Here is a 21,182-nt window from a genome sequence, read left to right as displayed (position 1 = left end):
ATAAATTTATTTTAATTTATTTTAAATTAATTTATTTTTTTCACAATTTAAATTATTTTTTTCACAATTATTGAAAAATATTTCTTATAAGAAGTCTTGTAAAAATATATTTCTTTATTATTTTGAGCTACATCGCAGTAAAAATATTTATATCAGAGTGTCCAGCAGAATCAATGAAAAAAATTCCCTGATTTTTTCAGATTTTCCAAGATCAGAAATGAATTTTTTCCCTGAATTTTTTTAGTATTATTCTTTTCCAAATATATAATTTGCATATATATATCAATTAAATGATAAATCAATTAAATGTTAAATCACGAAATTCTTGAGATATTTTTGTCAACAATGAAAAGATTCGGAAGTTTAAACAAAAATTTAATGCATTATAAATATTTTTTTCACAACTATTGCAAAATATTTCTTATATAAGAAGTCTTGTAAAAATATATTTCTTTATTATTTTGAGCAACAACATCGCGGTAAAAATATTTATATGGATTTTAAGCTTCCATATATATTTATACAAATGTCAGTGTAACTCTGTTGTCGAGAAAAGAAAGAAAAAATTAAAAATTAAATTATACCGAGCTTTTGCTCTTGCAAATGAATAATAGCGGAAAGACGAGAAAGATTAAAAAAAGAAACTGTTTGACACGTCAGACTTAATTAGGCGATTATATCGATTTTTTTCCTCGCGAGATTATTTCATAACATATATCAAGGATCGTATCGAGATGCATCCATTTTAACTGCATTTTTCTTATGCAGAAAGACACGACTTAGAAAATAAAATCATTCGGTAATATAATTATATTTTTAAAAAATCAAACGTTGTCATTTTTGCAACACTGACTTGATCCCAAAGATGTATTCATTGAATTCCCTTGAATATTCATGCAAAATAAAACCTCGTACAATAATAAATTTCTATTATACCCCCTATGCATTTTATATATATATATATATTTTTTATATATCAATGTCTCGATATTCGTAATAATTAATCGTAGCAGAATTCTTTGTGCTTTTTTTTCATAAACACTCGAAATAAGCTATTTTTTTTCTTTGATTTTATGATATTGATTCTGATTTCTCTTGTTAGATTTATTTATTGTATTTATATATTTATTTTATTTATATTTATATATTTAGATATTTTATATATTTTATATATTTAGATATTTATTATATTTATATATTTATCTAATATATATATAAATATAATATATTAAAATAATAAATATCAAGTCTAACAAGAGAAATTATATTTATTACATTTAGATATTTAGATAAATATATAAATTTAAACATGTATATATATATATATATATATATATATATATATATATATAGCTTCCGATAAATGAAATATGGAGTAAAGCGCACAGATTTGAATCTTTAAAAAACACGATTAAATGTGTTACTTTAAAACGAGAAAAACGCTGTGTAAAATCTCCTATCTCTTATCATCCTTGCTTCTCTCCTCTTTTTCTTTTTCCTCGAGGGGTCAACGTCTGTCGATATCGGCCCGGGACGGTAAAAATGGGTGGTGGGATGCACAAGAGAGCCAGGGGATAAGAAGGGAAGATGCCGAGTCGAAAATACATATATACGTCATTCGATAGCCGGTCGAAGTTTTCGGATTGTCTGAGAGTCGTTGATCAGGCATCGGTCCAAAAACCGGCCGTGTCGTCGCGACGCTCGAAATTCGCCTCACTATTTGCACAGTCAATCTTATCCACCTAAGCATCGCTGGGGAAAAGCTTGACTTTACGAAGAATCTTCCCTCGTCCATTTAACCCGCGTCATTCATATGCATGGAGTACACACGAGTATTTAAGGCAACCAAATTGTTGCAGTAATATGTCTGGGAGGAATTTTAATTTAGGGTGCCCAGCAGACTCGACAAAAAAAATTCAGACTTTTTCAGGTTTTCCAAGACCAGAAATGAATTTTTTTAGTATTTTTTTCCAAATATATAATTTGCATATATCTTATGATAAATCAATTAAATGTTAAATCATGAAATCCTTGAGATATTTGAAATGCTTGAAATCATTTAAAATCATTGAAATCCTTGAGATGTCAATAATGAAAAGGTTCGAAAGTTATAACAAAAATTTTAATTAATTATACAATCTGCATTATGTACGATAATCGAAACAAACATGTTTAAAATACATTTCAAAATAAAAAAATGCAAAATCGCGCAATTTTTACGTCTGCTCTATATTCATAATTTTATTATTTTTTTCACAACTATTGAAAAATATTTGCAATTGTTACAGTAATATGTCTGGGAGGAATTTTAATTCAGGGTGTCCAGCAGACTCGATGAAAAAAATTCCCTTACTTTTTCAAATTTTCCAAGACCAGAAATTCATTTTTTCCCTTTTAGTACATTGGAAAAAAAATTTGTTGACTTGACTAAACGTTTCAACTAAATATTATTTTGTTAATTAAACCTATAAAAATATTTAAATTAAATGTAACATTAAATTTAACAAAATGTATATTTAACTTAAATGCTTTTTTTCCAATGTATACTAAAAGGAAAAAAATTAATTTCTGGTCTTGGAAAATTTGAAAAAATCAGGGAATGAAAAAAAATTCCCTGACACTAAAAAAAAATTTGTTGACTTGACTAAACATTTTAACTAAATATTATTTTGTTAATTGAACCTATGAAAATATTTAAATTAAATAACAATAAATTTAACAAAATGTATATTTGACTTAAATGCTTTTTTTCAGTGTACTAAAAGGGAAAAAATTAATTTCTGGTTTTGGAAAATCTGAAAAAGTTAGGGAATGAAAAAAACTCTTAGTTGCAAAAGAAATTTTGGAACACTCATCGAACACCGAAAAATTCTTTTCTTACACCGCATACTTTATAAGTCCTCTTAATAGTTAATTCTTAATGAATATTTCCCTCTTTATGTGCGATGCTTTTTGGAAATCCTCTTAAATTAAGAATGTATTCTTTAATTTTTTTTTTTTGCAACTTTAATCCCGCAATAAATAAATGTAATAAATTAATAATAAATTTAAAATAAATAAAATAAAATTACTTAAGTTATTTAAATTTATAACACATTTATATAAGTTTATCAATTTATATGAAAAATAATAACATAAACAAAAATGTGTATTTAACTGTCAATACATAAAAAATATTGAATTACATGTAAGACTGCTTTTTGTTATCATGATTAATAATTTCAAGAATATCTAATTAAAAAATATCTCTAGAGAATTTTCCTCTCAAATTAAGAGAATTCTTTTGACGCCTAATTGGAAGATATATTTAAGATAAAAAAATACAATTTTTTCGGTGAATTAAATTATACCAAATCCAGTCTTTGGAAAAAAAAGAGGAAATGGGACGATAAAAAAAAATAACTATCCATTTTTCCAAAATCGAAAGATTTGTTGTCGAGCGGTGAAAAGCGCACTATTTTCGTCGTAAGACAAGTCGAGCCTATGTATAGGAGGTCGGGTGTTTGCCTCCGTTTAAAAATATACGTCATATCCCCCTTCCACCCTCCTCCCTCTCTTTCTCTCTCTATATATATATATATATACATGCCATATACTCTTTGCTTCCTTCTGTCATCTCTCTTTTCCCTCTTTTTTCTCTATCGTCTTTTTGTCACGCTTTTGGTTCATCCTCGCACGCATTCAAATGGCGAAAGAGAGAGAGAGAAAGAGGAGAAAGAGAGAGATGGAGACACGTCGATCAGCAGCGTTCAATGATTCACGACGAAAGAGTATTTTGGAGCGACGATCAATAGCTAGTAGTTATACGAAAGCCCGCGATTTTCATCAGAGTAAAATCCGCGGAAAATTCAAGACTACACTGAAAAAAAAAAAAAAAAAAATTAATTGGCTCAACTAAATCGACGGTCACCGACTGTCAAATAAATTTTTAGTTAGGACTGCAAAAATTTCCTTGTCCGAACTAAAAATTGACATGACAGTCCGAATAAGCAATTAGAACAACAAAAATTTCGTTATCCTGACTAAACGTTTATTTGACAGTTCGCGACCGTCGATTTAGTTGAGCCAATTAATTTTTTTTTTTTTTTTTTTCAGTGTACGAGAGATCATATCGTATACACGAATGATATTTTACCGAGGAACCGAACAGGACTTCTACCTTTAAACGCCGAGATGTCAATGATCTGTGAGATCTTTTTTACCCGCGTAAAAATGATCACATGTGTTTTAATTTTTTTTTTTTTGACAAAAAATGACAGAAAAGATTAATGTATCTATTTGCGTTCCAAAATATTGCGAACTCTTTCTTCATCAATAATATATAAATTACAATAGAATAAAATTCAATAACGAGCGTATAATTAAAAATATGAATAATATTAGGTCCTTTTTTCTGGCAGAATTACATATGCTAAATCTGGATCTCGCAGGTTGAATAAGAACACAGAATAAATAGTATATGTAAAAGAATGCGAAATACATGTAAATTTGTCATCGCGTGTTATATTTATAAGAAACGCGCTACGTGAAAAAAAATTTAAATCTCCGTGAACAGCTCGAAAAAAAAGGAAATATATTGTCGAAAATCGGAACACGTCTCTCTTACCCTACGTTATTCATTATCAACCCTCTATCGTGGGTCAGTCGTTCCACCTGTGATCGTTCGGCCATTATTTTCGAATTTATGTGCACACACGCGCTTAAAAAAAAAATAAAAGACTTAAAAAGTTCGATTTTTTCTTCTCTGCGGCTTAATAGCTACTCATCGAAGTTGTAGACAGAAATCGCGCATGCGCGAAAGAGAGAGAGATAAAAGGATTTATTTTCACGATAATTAACAATTTTCCGAATCATCGAATTATTGCAGGATTTTTTTAGATTTTTCCTCGATTAAATTATAGATTCTCGCAATATTCGCGATAAAGATCTGAAAATTGTGATAAAAATGATATGAATTTTATTTTTTTATTATATAAATGTGATTTTATGTTCGTTGGAATAGACTTTAAGATTTTAATTCTGCGACAATTGATATATAATTTTTTTAAGACAGCTAACTAGTCAAAATAGAAAAATCTGTTCTTTCAGAAAAAGTTGATTTTCGATAAAAGAAATTAAAATATTTATAAAAAAAATGTAATCGATAATGGTGATCCTGATATCGCAAAATCTTGAATTTTAAACTTAATAGGCTCCAGAAATATGCTAATAAATTTGGCCTGAAGAAAATTATTTTATCTTGTAATTAAATCAAAACTCTCTCTTCTAAGATAATAACATTTCATATAAATTATAATTTTGCATTTTATTTTATATTAAAATATCCTACACCTATCTCGCATCATTTTTAGATTTCAGCATTAATTTATCTTGATTGCAAAATTAAACAAAGGATAAATTTTTAAGGAAAGAAGATTAATCTTTTCGAAAAATTCAGAATCATTAGTTTAATCGGTGTTTCTATGAAGAAAATCGATCCCATAAGTAAAAAAAATTCAAAATTAATTGAATTAAAAAGAAAAAGCGAAGAAATATTGTCACTTTTGTGTATACAATAAACGATTTAAATGCTATAAAAATCGATAACGTTCCGCGCTGAAAAAAAATCTATGTACTTTTACATGGAAATTACTAGTTCAGAACTAGAAAAGTTACTTGCTTATCACTGTAATTTTTTTCCATTTGTTGTAAAGTGAAAATACATATTAATGTAAAAATACAGGTAAAATTACTATTTTTATGCAAAAATCATATGTAATTTTAAATTTACTATTTTTATTTTATTAGAATTTTATTTTATAAGTATTTATCTATTTTATTTATAACATTATTTTATAGCACTTATACATTACTAACATTTCCTATGTGTAATTCTATCACTGTAAAAAAATATGTAATATATTACACAAAAATATGTAAATTTACATAAATAATAAGTGTAAAATTACACGATAGATAATACAAATGTTTACCTTTTCATTATTTATCATGTAATTTTACATTTAATATTTATGTAATATTTTACATATTTTTAACGTAATTTTACATCTTTTTTTTACAGTGTGTTCAGTGAAATATTTTTTATCTTAAAAATATTTCAGAATATATTTCCTGTGAAATAACGTACAATCCGTAATCTTCCACATAAGTATCAATATTGCAAGGTTATGCTGAATCGGAAAAAAATCTATATACACTGTAAAAAAATTTTGTAAAATTACATTAAAAATATATAAAATTACATAAATAATAAATGTAAAATTACATGATAAATAATGAAAAGATAATCATTTCTATTATTTATCGTGTAATTTTACACTTACATTATTTCTGTAATTTTACATATTTTTGTGTAATATATTACATATTTTTTTACAGCTTCTTAATTATGTAATTTTACATAAATCTTTTTTTTCGGTGCGGCTCGGCGATCGACTGAGCCTCGATTAACATCTCGTAATCGCGAGAGAGAAACCGAAGAAGAAGAAGAAGTAACGTTATTGCACGGCAGCAACGTCGTTCCATTGATCGAATCCCGCTGCCGCGCTAAACACGGACACGTCGTGTCCGCAATTGCAGCGTCGTGCAGTTTCCTTCCTTCCGTCGTCGTCGCCGGCTCGTTAAGCGCGACTCATTATCGGACTGCGGAAGGAAAAGGAGAGATACAGGATGAAATCGAGGCGCGCCGCGCCTTTTTCCCCTTTCATCTAACAGGAATAATGGAAGCCCCGTTTGGCTTAATATATATATATATATCGCACCTGCTAATTCAGGCCGGCCTAAAGCCCGCGGTTATCACGCGTCGCGATGCACCTGCATTATCGCTACAGATCTCGTGCATGCATGTATCGCATGCTTGGATCTCGCTTTTCGCTTTGCTTTGCCCGATGTAACGCTATATAGAGGGAAAAATCTACGATCGCGATTTTTTCATCCATTTCTCGGATTTTGGTTTAATATTTTTCCGCAAAAAATTTTGACAGGTATTATTAGAGTGATATTTAGGAGATTAATAAGAAAAGTCGAGGAGGGAAGAAAAATGACGATGTGTATTGAAAATTGCCTTTTGAAGAAGGCGTGAAAAGTGAGGGAAAAACGTGACAGCTGAGCGTAAATGTCAATTGTCAAAGGCAGCCGTTCATATTTTTTTCTTTGTTACACTATCCCGTCAAAATGTGTTTTATGACCCGCGCATATAAGCTTGTCAAAGGTCAGGGATCAAAAAATGGTGGAGAAAGATTTTTTCACTCTCTATCTTTCTATTTCGTATATATGTTTTGCATCGAAGAAAAAAAAATAATTGATATTGAGAAATATTTCCATTTTATTATAGAATTTTAATGTAGAAAATATTACGCTGAAAAAAATTGTTAACTTGACTAAACTAAATTACTATTTTGTTAATTAAACATCTATTAGTATTTAAGTCAAATATACGTTTTGTTAGATTTAATTTAAATCTTTTTTATATGTTCAATTAACAAAATATTATTAGTTGAAAGGGTTAATCGAGCTAACAATTTTTTTCAGTGCATTAATATAGAAATTTAATTTATTGTTAATATAGAAAATATTATAATATGCAAAAATGTATTTAAAAAATCCTTTTTCGTAAACGAAAAAAATTGTCTCTAAGTTTTGCATTTCAAATCATTCTCTCTCATCTCTGATTAATTGTAAATATGGTAATCTTTATGGCGCAAAAATTCAACAACATATTCAAGATATTCTGCGAAACGTTTCTTCCATTTTAATCATCACGCAGATTTGTGTTTTAACAAATAGTGACAATCTCATATAAAAGAAGTAAGACAAATTTAAATATATATACTATTAAATTTTTAAAAAAATTTAAGTTCTTCGTGACAAAGATTGATAAAATCTATTATTCACCTACCTTTTCATGTGAATGCATTTATAGCATGATGTTAGCAATTATTTTGCTTTCATTATTTTTTATGTATTACCAAAAAAAATATATAAAATTATATATAATTACATATAAAATTTCTACATAAAATTATATATACGTATAAAAAAATTCGCTTCAAAATTTTTTTAGATTATATTTAATAGATTAATCTCAAGTTACTTCTACTAAAAGATGCAAAAAATGCAAAATTATTCATCCAATTTCGAAAAAATTCTAGAAACATTTTTCTCAACAAATCTTCCCTGTATTTGATCGACCAAAAAAATATATAAAATTATACATACATATAAAAAATTAGCTTTAAACTTTTTTGTTAAATAGATAAATCTCAAGTTACTTCTCCTAGCTAAACGATGTAAAATTATTCCTGCAGTTTCCAAAAAAATTGTTTATAAATTTTTCCCAACAAATCTGCACTTCGATCGAAAACTCGCGATCGATGTATCTGAAGCAACAAAAGTTTCCCTCTTTTCCTTCCTCTCTCAGAATGTCCAGCAAACTCAATGAAAAAATTCCCTGACTTTTTCAGACTTTCCAAGACCAGAAATTCATTTTTCCCTTCTAGTCTTATTTTTAGTATTTAGTATTATTTAGATTTAATTAGAAATTTTAGTATTATTTTTTCCAAATATATAATTTGCAAATGTCTATATGATAAATTCATTAAATATTAAATCATGAAATTCTTGAGATATTTTTGTTAAATTGTTTAAGTAATCACCTTTTTCATTTATATTAGATATACCAAATTTTTTAGTTTTGTTTCTATCAAACACATAGAAATAAAATAACATGACAATAAAAATATAAATTAACGAATACTGTAAATGAACCGATTTTTAACAGCACAGAAAATTAGCGTGCTGGGAGTCAAGAAAAAGTTTATATTTATGTAATAAAAATTCTGGAATTGTCAGGCAAAAGTCAGGGAATTTTACTATTTTTCTGGATTTTTCCCATTATTCTATACATTTGTCTGAATAATTTGAATTGTCAAGCAAAAGTCAGGAAATTTTACCATTTTTCTGGATTTTTTCCCATTATTCTATACATTTGTCTCAATAATTTGTCAAGCAAAAGTCAGCAAATTTTATTATTTTTCTGATTTTTTCCAATTATTCTATACATTTGTCTGAATAATTTAAATTGTCAAGCAAAAATCAGGAAATTTTACTATTTTTCTAGATTTTTCCCATTATTTTATACATTTGTCTCAATAATTTGTCAGGCAAAAGTCAGCAAATTTTACTATTTTTCTGATTTTTTCCAATTATTCTATACATTTGTCTGAATAATTTGAATTGTCAAGCAAAAATCAGCAAATTTTACTATTTTTCTGATTTTTTCCAATTATCCTATACATTTGTCTGAATAATTTAAATTGTCAAGCAAAAGTCAGGAAATTTTACTATTTTTCTGTATTTTTCCCATTATTCTATACATTTGTCTCAATAATTTGAATGTATAAAATAATGTGCAAAAATCCAGAAAAACAGTAAAAAATTTCCTGCCTTTTTCCCTGACAATTCCAGATTTCAAAAATTCCCTGACGCCCGATTTTCCAGATTTCCCTGACCGCTGGACACCCACCCTGCACTGTAAAAAAATATGTAAAATTACATGAAAAATATGTAAAATTACATAAATAATAAATGTAAAATTACATAATAAATAATAGAAAGATAAAAATTTCGATTATTTATCGTGTAATTTTACATTTACATTATTTCTGTAATTTTACATATTTTTGTATAATATATTACATATTTTTTTACAATGTGCACTGTAAAAAAATATGTAAAATTACAAAAATAATAAATGTAAAATTACATAATAAATAATAGAAAGATAAAAATTTCGATTATTTATCGTGTAATTTTACACTTACATTATTTCTGTAATTTTACATATTTTTGTGTAATATATTACATATTTTTTTACAATGTGCACTGTAAAAAAATATGTAAAATTACATAAATAATAAATGTAAAATTACATAATAAATAATAGAAAGATAAAAATTTCGATTATTTATCGTGTAATTTTACACTTACATTATTTCTGTAACTTTACATATTTTCGTGTAACATATTACATACTTTTTTTACATTGTGGCTATAATCCGCTATCCGAAAAACCTTGAAGAGAGAGAGAAGGGTTGTACAAAAAAAAAAAAAAAAAGGGGGTAGCGGACAAAATGGAAAGGAGAGATCTTAAGCGCTCGACTTACATTGTTGCTTGTGCCTGGACTCCATGAGCATCATTTGTTCGTGCTTGTGCCACGCGGCGTCGGTAGTGTCGGTGCCCCTCGCCCCCGCGGTGGGTGGCTGGACACCCCCGCGTGCCCCACCGCCCCCACCACCGTACTCCATAACGGCGGTGGCACCCTACTCCGCCCTTTCGCTGCTGCCCTCGGCAGTCCTCAGACGCTCACAACATGGAGCCGGTCCTCTCTCGGTGCAGCACACACAACTGCTCTCTGTATTTCCTTCTATTTTTTTTTCCCTTATCCTGTCCTCCTCTTCCGCTTTATTCTCGATATTCGCGCGCTCGCGATCCTCCTACGCAATATATCGGTCCGGTCAGTCTCCGCGAAGGGAACCGCTCCTCTGTACGGGGGAGAAACACCGGCGATCCGGACTGGAGAGCATCGAAACAACAAGGTCCAAACAACCGTGACGCGACGTATCCTTTCGCTCTCGTCGCCTTAAAATCCTCCCTCGTCCGAGGATCCTCTCGAACGTGTCGTTTTCCGCTTCTCTCCGCCAGGGCGCGTCTTTGTCGCTCTCATACGAAAAATAGCTCTTATTTACACGCACACTCACGAATCGCCTTCTATATATATTTATATATATATATATATATTTATATATGTATATGTATCTTGTGTTTCTCCCGTTCTCTCCCTCGTTTTCTCTTCCTATATATATACATATATGTGTGTATCGGGTATATATATATTTATCTCGCTCGCTCTCACACTTTGACTAAACTTCTACGAACTTTTGGCGGTGATCCGTTGCGGTCTTTTTCTCTCTCTTCTACTTCTTCCTTTTCCTAAATATATATGTATACAGTCAGAGGGTTCAGCCTTCGTTTTCTGTTTGTCAGCAGGTGCGTATTTCGAAAGTGAGAGGAAAGTGAGGAGAATGAGAGGGCCGTCTATTCACTTCGCGTCGCTGTCAGCCTTCATGCTGCAAAACGGGGTAACGCGATGATATCTGAAATCAAAATAGGAAAAAATATATTAGCACATTGTATTACTAATTATTCATTTACATTCGGCGAAATTCGACGAATTTCCATTTTTTATATATTTGCCTTTGATATATACAAATTTAATATATATCATTGATAAAAAAATTTAATATACATTATTTTTTTTAAATCCTAATTTTTTTATTAATAATGTATTAAATAATATACATATTAAATATATATAATATATATAATTATGCATGTGTGTAAATTTCAATTTTTTTTTATATTTGCTTTTGATATGTACAAATTTAATATATATTATTAATTATATATTATTAATATATATTATAAATTTAATATATATTGATAAAAAATATTTTAAAAAATCCAAATTCTTTATTAATAATGTATCATGTGTGTAAATTTGCATTTTTTTATATTTGCTTTTGATATATACAAATTTAATATATATTATTGATAAAAAATTATTAATATACATTATTTTAAAAATCCTAATTTTTTTTTATTAATAATGTATTAAATAATATACATATAAATATATAATATATAATTATGCATGTTAATTTCCATTCTTTTTATATTTGCTTTTGATATGTACAAATTTAATATATATTATTAATTATATTTATTATTAATAATATATATTATGAATTTAATATATATTGATAAAATATTTAATATACATTATTTTTTTTTTAATTCAAATTTTTTTATTAATAATGTATTAAATAATATATACATATTAAATATATATAATATATAATTATGCATATTAAACATATATAATATATAATATATAATTATGTGTGTATGTGTATAAAGACACATACATGTATAAAAACCGAAAAAATTGCAAAAATAAAATTTTTGAAATCTAAACATCTGATCGTAAGACATTCGCGCTGCAACGTGACATATAGGACAGGACAGCAGAGAGAGAGAGTCGCGTCATAAATGAACAATCTCCAAAGTGGCTGAACGGCCTATAGCATCATCCCCCCAAAGTACAGATATCATCGTGGAGAAAATCCCAGCCAAAATCGCGTTGTGAAAGCGGCAACTAATTCGCTGATGCAACAAAGTTTATTTCGGTTTCGGTAACAAACTAGCAACACCGTTACATTAGCACAGATTGTTGCAAGCCGGCGGCGCAACATCCAGACCTCCGACCGACCGATCGTCTCCAGATGTCGGTTTTCTCAGGAACGCGAGTTCGATTTGCGATTCACAACGTCCTCGTACTCTCGTTGTCTCAATAATTCACAACACTCCGCGTTTCTTCTCTCTCTCTCTCTCTTTCTCGCCCGGCTTATTATTATCCTCGATCGCACTCTTTTTACGACGACGAGAGCGCGATTGAATGTACGACTGTACATCCGTTCCATTAAGGTGTCTTAAAATAAAATATTCGTCTCGTATAGTAAAATCTGGGATACGCGGATTTAAATAGCGGATCGGGTCAGCTTCTCCCGCGCATCGATCCGAGCCGATACGACATATTGTCGTAATGAACAGTCGCGTAACATAATTTTGCAAACTTATGATATGCTGCTTTTTTTTGTTCCGTATAATTATTCTCGAATTTTGTGTATTTAATTCTCGAAAATTTCCTCTAATATTTTCTAATATTAATTAGCGCATTTAAAATGCGATAATTTTTTACACAAATATCGCTTCTAAGATTTTAAAACTATTTAATTTTTTATTTTTAAATGTAGCTATAAGATATGTAAAAAAAATATATACACACGCGGATATTTCTTTAACTTAAATTAGCAACTTAAAATTCAAATTGATATGCTGCTTTTTATTATTCCATAAAATTATTCTGGAATTTTGTGTATTTAATTCTTAAAAAATTCCTCTAATATTTTCTTATTAAACCGCCACATATAATTTGCGCATTTAAAATGCGATAATTTTGCACAAATATCGCTTCTAAGATTTTAAAACTATTTAATTTTTTATTTTTAAACGTACCTATAAGATGTAAAAAAATATATATACACATGTAGATATTTTCCAGCTTAAATCGCCAACTTAAAAATCAAATTATTTTTATCTATGGATATTTAGAAATTAAATTATTCTCAAAACTTGTATATTTAATTCCCGAAAAATGTAGTATTTTCTTATTAAGCCAAGACATATAATTATTAGTGTATTTAAAGTACGATAATTTTGCACAAGTTATCCCTCCTAAAATTTCAATACTATTTAATTTTATTTTTAAATAAATAAAGACGTAAAAAAATATATATACACATGTGGATATCTTCCAGCTTAAATCACCAATTTAAAAATCGAATTATATTTAAATTATTTTTATCTATGGATATTTATAGAAATTAAAATTAAGAAATTAGATTATTCTCAAAACTTGTATATTTAATTCTCGAAAAATGTAGTATTTTCTTATTAAACCATCACATATAATTATTAGTGCATTTAAAGTACGATAATTTTGCACAAGTTATCCCTCCTAAAATTTCAATACTATTTAATTTTATTTTTAAAAATACATTTATAAGACGTAAAAAAAATGGATATTTTCCAGCCTAAATCACTAACAAAAATTCGAATTGTATTTAAATTATTTTTATCTATATGCGATATTTAGAAATTAGATTGTCTTAATATTTTCGGGGATATTAAAGAGCTTAAATTCCCTTTAAATTAGCTTCGCGATTACGAGAGAGTCTCAATGTTGTTCGGTCGATCAATCTATCTTGCACCGCAGAGATGACAGCAAGAAATGGCGGGAAAAAGTCGCGACGACACCCTCCTGCGGTGGCATGAATGGTCACAATCGACCCCCTGCACGCAAGGAAAAGCCCACTTTAAAGCGGAGTGATCGCGATAGCGCGTCTCCTTATCTTAAATATGTAAGTATCCCGTTAGTGTGTGTGTGTATATATATATATTTGGCGCAGGCGCAGAAATTAATGCGATAAGATGTTAAGAGACGCGAACAATTGGCGTAATTTGCAGGCCGCCAATCGATGACCGCTAAACGAGAAATAAATCGAACGGAGATAAAACCGTAATGCTCCGCAAAAAATGAAAAGAAGACCCGTTCGCACTTAATTAAAGGAACGCTCACTTCGATAATAAATTTCCGAACTTTTTACACGGAGCCGAATTATTTGTAATTTTTTTTGTTCGCGGAGATAAAAAAAAATGTAAATAATAATCTAAAAATTATTCTTCCCTCGTACGATGCAGTAATGAATAAAATTTGGTTCCTCGAGTCTTTTTCGCAGTTATAACGCGCTAATAATTTCGTCGCTAATAATTTTCTGACTCGCCGCGATAAATCAATACGCACACATACCGTATATATATATATACCATTAATGATAATCTAAAGTTAATAATGCGATGCAGCCGGCGAAAGTAGAGCAAATGGACTCACACGTGGCAGCACGCAAGTAACCCTGCGACTGAATATTTAATATTGCCGAAGTCACGTGCGGAAAATCATGTCGATCGTCGAGAGGCGTTTCCCTACGCTATTTTCCGCCTCGTTTTCAAGAGCGCTTTCCGCGAAACAACTTTATGACGTTTAACGATATATTCGTGAATGAAAATGCGTGACGCACATGCACGATATCCGCTTTGGGTGTTCGAGGAGAGCACTTTTAAATGGATTCGCAAACAAAAAAAGATTGAGTAAATATACGATCAAATATTTTTATCGGAGTATATATCATATATATATATATATATATATATATATATATATGTATCGTAGTTCGTTCTTTTTTCAACGTTAAATGTATCTTCAATTTCAATCGATCGTTACAGCATCTTCAATCTGTGTTTATAAATAAACCATGTGTATGAATGTGTATATGTATATATATAAAGAATTTAATCATAAATTCGTGTTTATAATTTCCACGATACATCTGTTTAAAAAAATTTTAATAGTTTTGGCGCTACTTGTGTAAACAATAACTATTATTAATAAAAAAATTATAGTAGAATCTTTTAAAATATTGTATTAAAATAAAATTAGGTTTCTCTTTTTTGATATATCTTTCCATGAAAATTATAAAAATTAATTTTAATTTATAAAAAACTTAGCCAAGATTATACTTCTTTGTCGTTTAAAATTATATTGTTAGTTTTGTTATTATCTTTACGTTATTTTACTGTTATTATAACGTGTTTGAACTTAATAAATTGTCTATTATAATTGAGCTAGTAATCTTAATTAGATTGTAATATACATATATGCACATACATACAATAAATATATAACGCAATAATTATTGCTTAGTAAATCTGTTTTATGTCTTTTACAGTCAGCTGTTAGTATTTCGTAAAATCGCAAATTTAAATCTTATAATATGTATATATTTAACAAAAATATAAATATATATTTATATTATTTCTTTTAACTGACAACATAAATTGGAAAATATTATATAAAAAAATAAATAACAATAATTTATTTAGGAATTGAATTTTCTGTAATGTTGAGGTCTTGCGAATTACTACTTGCAACTAACAATTTAATTTATATGCTAAGCAGAGTTCAAAGTCTTGTTTTGTTTACTTTCGCTGAAAAGAATTATTATACTCAAACTATTTTTAGAATCATACCTTTTCTGGACATTTTTAATTCGGGGCCAATTCACGTTCTCCGATTCTCTATTCTCTCGCACTCTCTCATATGTTTAATTATAATATAGATTGTCTCGAAATTGTCATAATTTCGTGTTTGATCGATAAAATTTATTTTTTTTTAATAAACTATAATTTGTAGACATTTTTTTTTAGTAATTAAGCTTTAAAAATTCCATTGAAATGATAAATCAGAATTAATTTTAAAAAATTGAATAATTTTTTACAATTAATATAATTTATTCAAATTTATTCAAATTCCATTATTCCTGCATAAATAGAAATCGAGTCAACAATTCCAAGACAATTATGTAAACTTATTTTTCGCAGAAAAAAAAAACTCGTACAATTGTTATTCAGCCCATCATACATTGAAAACAAATTTTATTAACTTGGCTAAACCTTTCAACTAAATTACTACTTTGTCAATTGAATATATATTAGTATCTAAGTCAAATATACATTTTATTATATTTAATTTAAATATATTTATAAACGTTCAAACAACAAAATAATATTCAGTCGAAAGGTTTAGACGAGTTAACAAAATTTTTTTTTTCAGTGCAGATTTCGATCGATAACAATATAATAATAACAGCGGGAAATACACCGGTGCAGACGACGGATTAAATGCGATGCGGACGGATTTTCTTCGTTCGCGATGGCGAACATATGTTCCCTACGTAGCCACGCAGCACGTAGTAGACGACCGCGAGAGAGCTTTTGTTCACGGCGCCGCCGATCGATCCGAGGGATCGTGCAACATTGTGCGCTCCATAGAAACAGAACGAAGCGCTCAGGTTTGGGCCAGGTGGTCTTCGCCCTTCCCCACTTGACGCGACGGTGGAACACGGCGGTTGGTTAGGAACGCGAAACCCGCGCGCACGCATCAACAGCTGTTTCGCGCGTTTATCGACGATCTGGCCAGGAAAATCTACCCCGATTCACCACCGTGCGCGCCGACTTGCGACTTGTCCTAACAAAATGTTATTTGCGACGAAGGGCCTCGAAATATATCGCGCAATACGTTGTTCAACATTGCTGCAAGTTGCATATAAAGGGATGATGAAATTAACCCTAATAATTAAGTCTAAAAATTAAATTTCGCAAAAATGTTTGCAACACTTCAATGAAGAGTCTTGAAATTTTGCGCAATATTGTGTCAATATTGTTGTTCAACATTGCTGCAAGTTGCATATAAAGGGATGATGAAATTAACCCTAATAATTATGTCTAAAAATTAAATTTCGCAAAAATGTTTGCGACACTTCAATGAAGAGTCTCGAAATTTTGCGCAATATTGTGTCAATATTGTTGTTCAACATTGCTGCAAGTTGCATATAAAAGGATGATGAAGAAATTAACCCTAATAATTATGTCTAAAAATTAAATTTCGCAAAAATGTTTGCAACACTTCAATGAAGAGTCTCAAAATTTTGCGCAATATTGTGTCAATATTGTTGTTCAACATTGCTGCAAGTTGCATATAAAGGAATGATGAAATTAAGTCTAAAAATTAAATTTCGCAAAAATGTTTGCGACACTTCAATGAAAAGTCTCGAAATTTTGCGCAATATTGTTGTTCAACATTGCTGCAAGTTGCATATCAAGGGATGATGAAATTAACCCTAATAATTAAGTCTAAAAATTTCGCAAAAATGTTTGCGACACTTCAATGAAGAGTCTTGAAATTTGGCGCAATATTGTGTTAATATTATTGTTCAACATTGCTGCAAGTTGCATATAAAGGAATGATGAAATTAACCCTAATAATTAAGTCTAAAAATTAAATTTCGCAAAAATGTTTGCAACACTTCAATGAAGAGTCTCGAAATTTTGCGCAATATTGTATCAATATTGTTGTCCAACATTTCTGCAAGTTGCATATGCTAAATTAACTCGCCATGTTATATTCCTTCTACGCTACTATTATCAGAAATCAAATTCGGATATACGACATAATTAAGTCTAAAAATTAAATTTTGCAAAAATGTTTGCGACACTTCAATAAAGAGTCTCAAAATATTGCGCAATATTGTGTCAATATTATTGTGCAATATTATTGTGCAATATTATTGTTGCAATTTGCATATAAAGGGATGATGCTAAATGAACTCGCCATGTTAATAGTTGGTATTCTCCTTCTCCTCGTGCTACTATTATCAGAAATCAAATAGGATATACGACATAATTAAGTCTAATTTATTGCTAATTCGTATGGTTTAATCTTGAATTTATTACTCCTACCAATTAGCAGAAAATTAATACAATTAATAATGGGCTGACAAGACGGGGTTGCTGATGTGATATTGTGTTAGTCTCAGTTCTCCGAAATATATTTATAACGAATCGTAAAACAAAAAATAAATGCAATGAATTTAATAATCACAAAATTGTTAATTGCTAATTAATTGTGTTACAAGATACTGCAAGTAGATTTTAAAAATATTTTGTTTTTGATAGATGCAGCAAAACACAAAATATAAAATACAACTATATGAAATAATAAAAAATGAGAATTTAACAGTACCAGCTTAATATAAAATTATTTTTGAAATTAAAATACAAAATATCCTAATTTCAAAATTGCTCGAAAAATTTTAGATTAGAGTAAATTAGCAATAAATTAATGCTTAATCCTGATAAATATTCTTAATTATGATATATCCAAATTTGATTTCTGCACTGAAAACAAATTGTTAACTTGATTAAACCTTTCAAATAAATTACTATTTTGTTAATTAAACATATATTAGTATTTAAGTCAAATACATATTTTTATAGATTTAATCTGTTATATATTTAATTTTAAATTAATTTTTATATGTTCAATTTTAACAAAATAATATTTATTTGAAAGGCTTACTCAAGTTAACAAATTTTTTTTCTGTGTGATGATGAAAATGTCAAATTAAGAAAGGTCAGGAAAAAATGCGTAATTAATATCCTCTATCATTTAATACATCGCATTCATGATAAGCCAGCTTTAAACTCTTCTCTCTCTCAAAATATAAAGTAAATCACACATCATCACGAGAAGAAACGAGCAATAAATTTTACAAATAATTACCAAAATTATAAATTGCCCCCCCATAATTTCTCCGCCGATGCTTCTTCGGGTCTCCTCCAGTTCTCCTGTTTCTCTTCTGTTGCTCCTTCATGACACTTATATAACACTCACCCGCGAAAACACGATTAGATTATGATTACAATCACGCATACATTAATCACTAAAATACAACTATCGCACTTTCCGACACTTTCGACTGCAATCGCACGCGACGTGCATTTTATTTCCATATTTCGACGAGAGAACAAAGCTGCACTTTATATACATATATGGCAATTATATCTTTTATTATAATATTGCAATTATAAACTGCAGCGCGCTCACTTAAGGCCGCGAAGTTAGGCGCTATTGTTTACTGTCAATTGAAAAAAATTCGGAAAATATACGATTCTTTCATATAAAATTAATTATTCTAGATAAATAGTATATATAATAAATAATTTGTTCTAAAACAAAATTGCAGAAAAAAATTCTTCGATAAATAATAAACAATAACACGGAATTATATAAATATATAATATTATATATACAGAAAAAGTAGTAAAATTGCCATATATAAAAAATGCGTGTATACATTATTTATTAATAAAAGAAATAATATTATGTAAATTTTATCGCATGATTTTTTTCTCGAGAAAATCGTAACCGTGATTTTCGCATTCTCTCATCATAATACAAAATAACATATCCAATTAACATTTCAAGTACTATAAAGTGTCGTGCGATGATTGTATTCTGATTATTAAGATGCGGGAGATCCTAATTAATCGTATTTTCGCAAGTAAATGCTATAAAAGAGCGGCAAAAGGCGAGCACGTGAAGAGAAGAAGATCGCAAGTCGTCAAAAGAAGACGGAATAATTATGAATGAACAATTTATAATTTTGTTAATTCATTTGTTATTTGTAAGCTTAATTGCTCCTTTATTTTCGCGAAATTTACTTTATATTATTCCGAAATATAAAATGTTGAAATAACCAATCATAACATTTAGATAATCTGTTCGTGAGTGGTGCTTATATTAGTATGATTTGAAATCTGCATTAATTAATCTGATTTATCTTATAGCGAAATCTCAAAAATGATCAGATAAGCCAAATATATTTATTCACGCTGAAATAATATTTTGTAATAATATAAAGCAACTTACGTAATTCAATTATAGATGTATAAATATACATAAACATTGGTCTTAATCGGAAAAAAGATTTATAATAATCGTGATAGACAAAATATCATTTTTATGTAGCGCGTAAATTTTAAGATCCAACAGTAAAAAAATATATATCGATTTTTTTATAAGTAAATATAAATAAATTTAATTTAAAAAAAGAAGATACCATAAATTGGGTCTCAATTTAAATATCTTCGCTATCAGCGTATATCATTAAGACAATCATCCTTAATATATTATTCTGTGATTAGCACATTTTTATTCCAAATAGAGACTTTCTGAAATTTTAAGATCATTTTTATTTAAAAAAAATAATTTATTTTTATTTATCACACTTTTTACATTAATCGAGTTTCTTCATTATTATACATATAGTGAAACATTAAAGTAGAATCAACCAAAAGAATCTATAATTTGTGATTATTTAAAGAATAATTAAGTTTGTGAAATATTGTGACAGAATACATGTCATATCATATAAAGTATTCACTTTCCCCTGACTTGTGTTAATGACTTTTCTAACAATTAGTCAAACAATCAGAACTCATTGGTTTAATTTAAATTTAATTTAATTCAATAATATCTCTATCTTTAAATACTTTTATAGAACGAAGAGAAGAATGGAATTTATGTAAAAACAACATGGTTCCTTAAAAAAAAATAAATAAATAAAGATCTTGAAATCTCGCAAGTGCATCGGCCTGAAACAAGATCGTGTTAATGACAGGACACGCGTCTTCCTGGAAATCGAGGCATATTTATCCGAAATATTTTTCATTAAAACACACATCTTGCGATTTATTAGAGGTGGTAACTCCTAATGACTCACCCCGATACACACACAAACGGCAAATATTTCTTGTTTACGGCGCGGCCAGCATTCACGCCGTGTTAAGGCGGAACGTGCGTTTAACGCGTCGCGATGCGAAGAAGAGAGCGCAAGGGAAAGAGAGAGAGGCCGTCCGGCACATCATAATTAATGGCTATTATTATCCAGACATTCTTCACCAGACTAATAATAATACCGTCGCCCACTTTCTACGATCTATTTCTGTCCGCTTACGTATCACGCGAAAACGTTCTCGCGCGCGCGCGTTCATACGAAGCGGAAATTTCGGGACTTATTAACGATTTCGCGCTCAATTGTGGATA

The 21,182-nt window shown here is 29.0% G+C and overlaps 1 protein-coding gene across 4 annotated transcripts in view; it reads right to left on the bottom strand.

The window, feature by feature from the left end:
- mnb (minibrain) overlaps positions 1 to 21,182 on the bottom strand; it is a 118,022-nt gene that overhangs the window by 82,233 nt on the left and 14,607 nt on the right. For all 4 annotated transcript variants that reach the window (XM_085483342.1, XM_085483356.1, XM_085483353.1 and 1 more), the window contains exon 2: positions 10,164 to 11,154. In XM_085483342.1, the coding sequence (XP_085339468.1) occupies positions 10,164 to 10,305 (142 nt within the window). In that variant the 5' untranslated portion in view covers positions 10,306 to 11,154. The remainder of the gene's footprint in view (positions 1 to 10,163; positions 11,155 to 21,182) is intronic.

The sequence above is a fragment of the Nylanderia fulva genome, unplaced genomic scaffold, assembly GCF_048542155.1.
Source record: "Nylanderia fulva isolate GAGA-0341 unplaced genomic scaffold, ASM4854215v1 Scaffold10, whole genome shotgun sequence".
Lineage (NCBI taxonomy): Eukaryota > Metazoa > Arthropoda > Insecta > Hymenoptera > Formicidae > Nylanderia > Nylanderia fulva.
The sequence above is the reverse complement of the archived record's forward strand: the minus strand, read 5'-3'. Positions and strand labels throughout refer to the sequence as shown.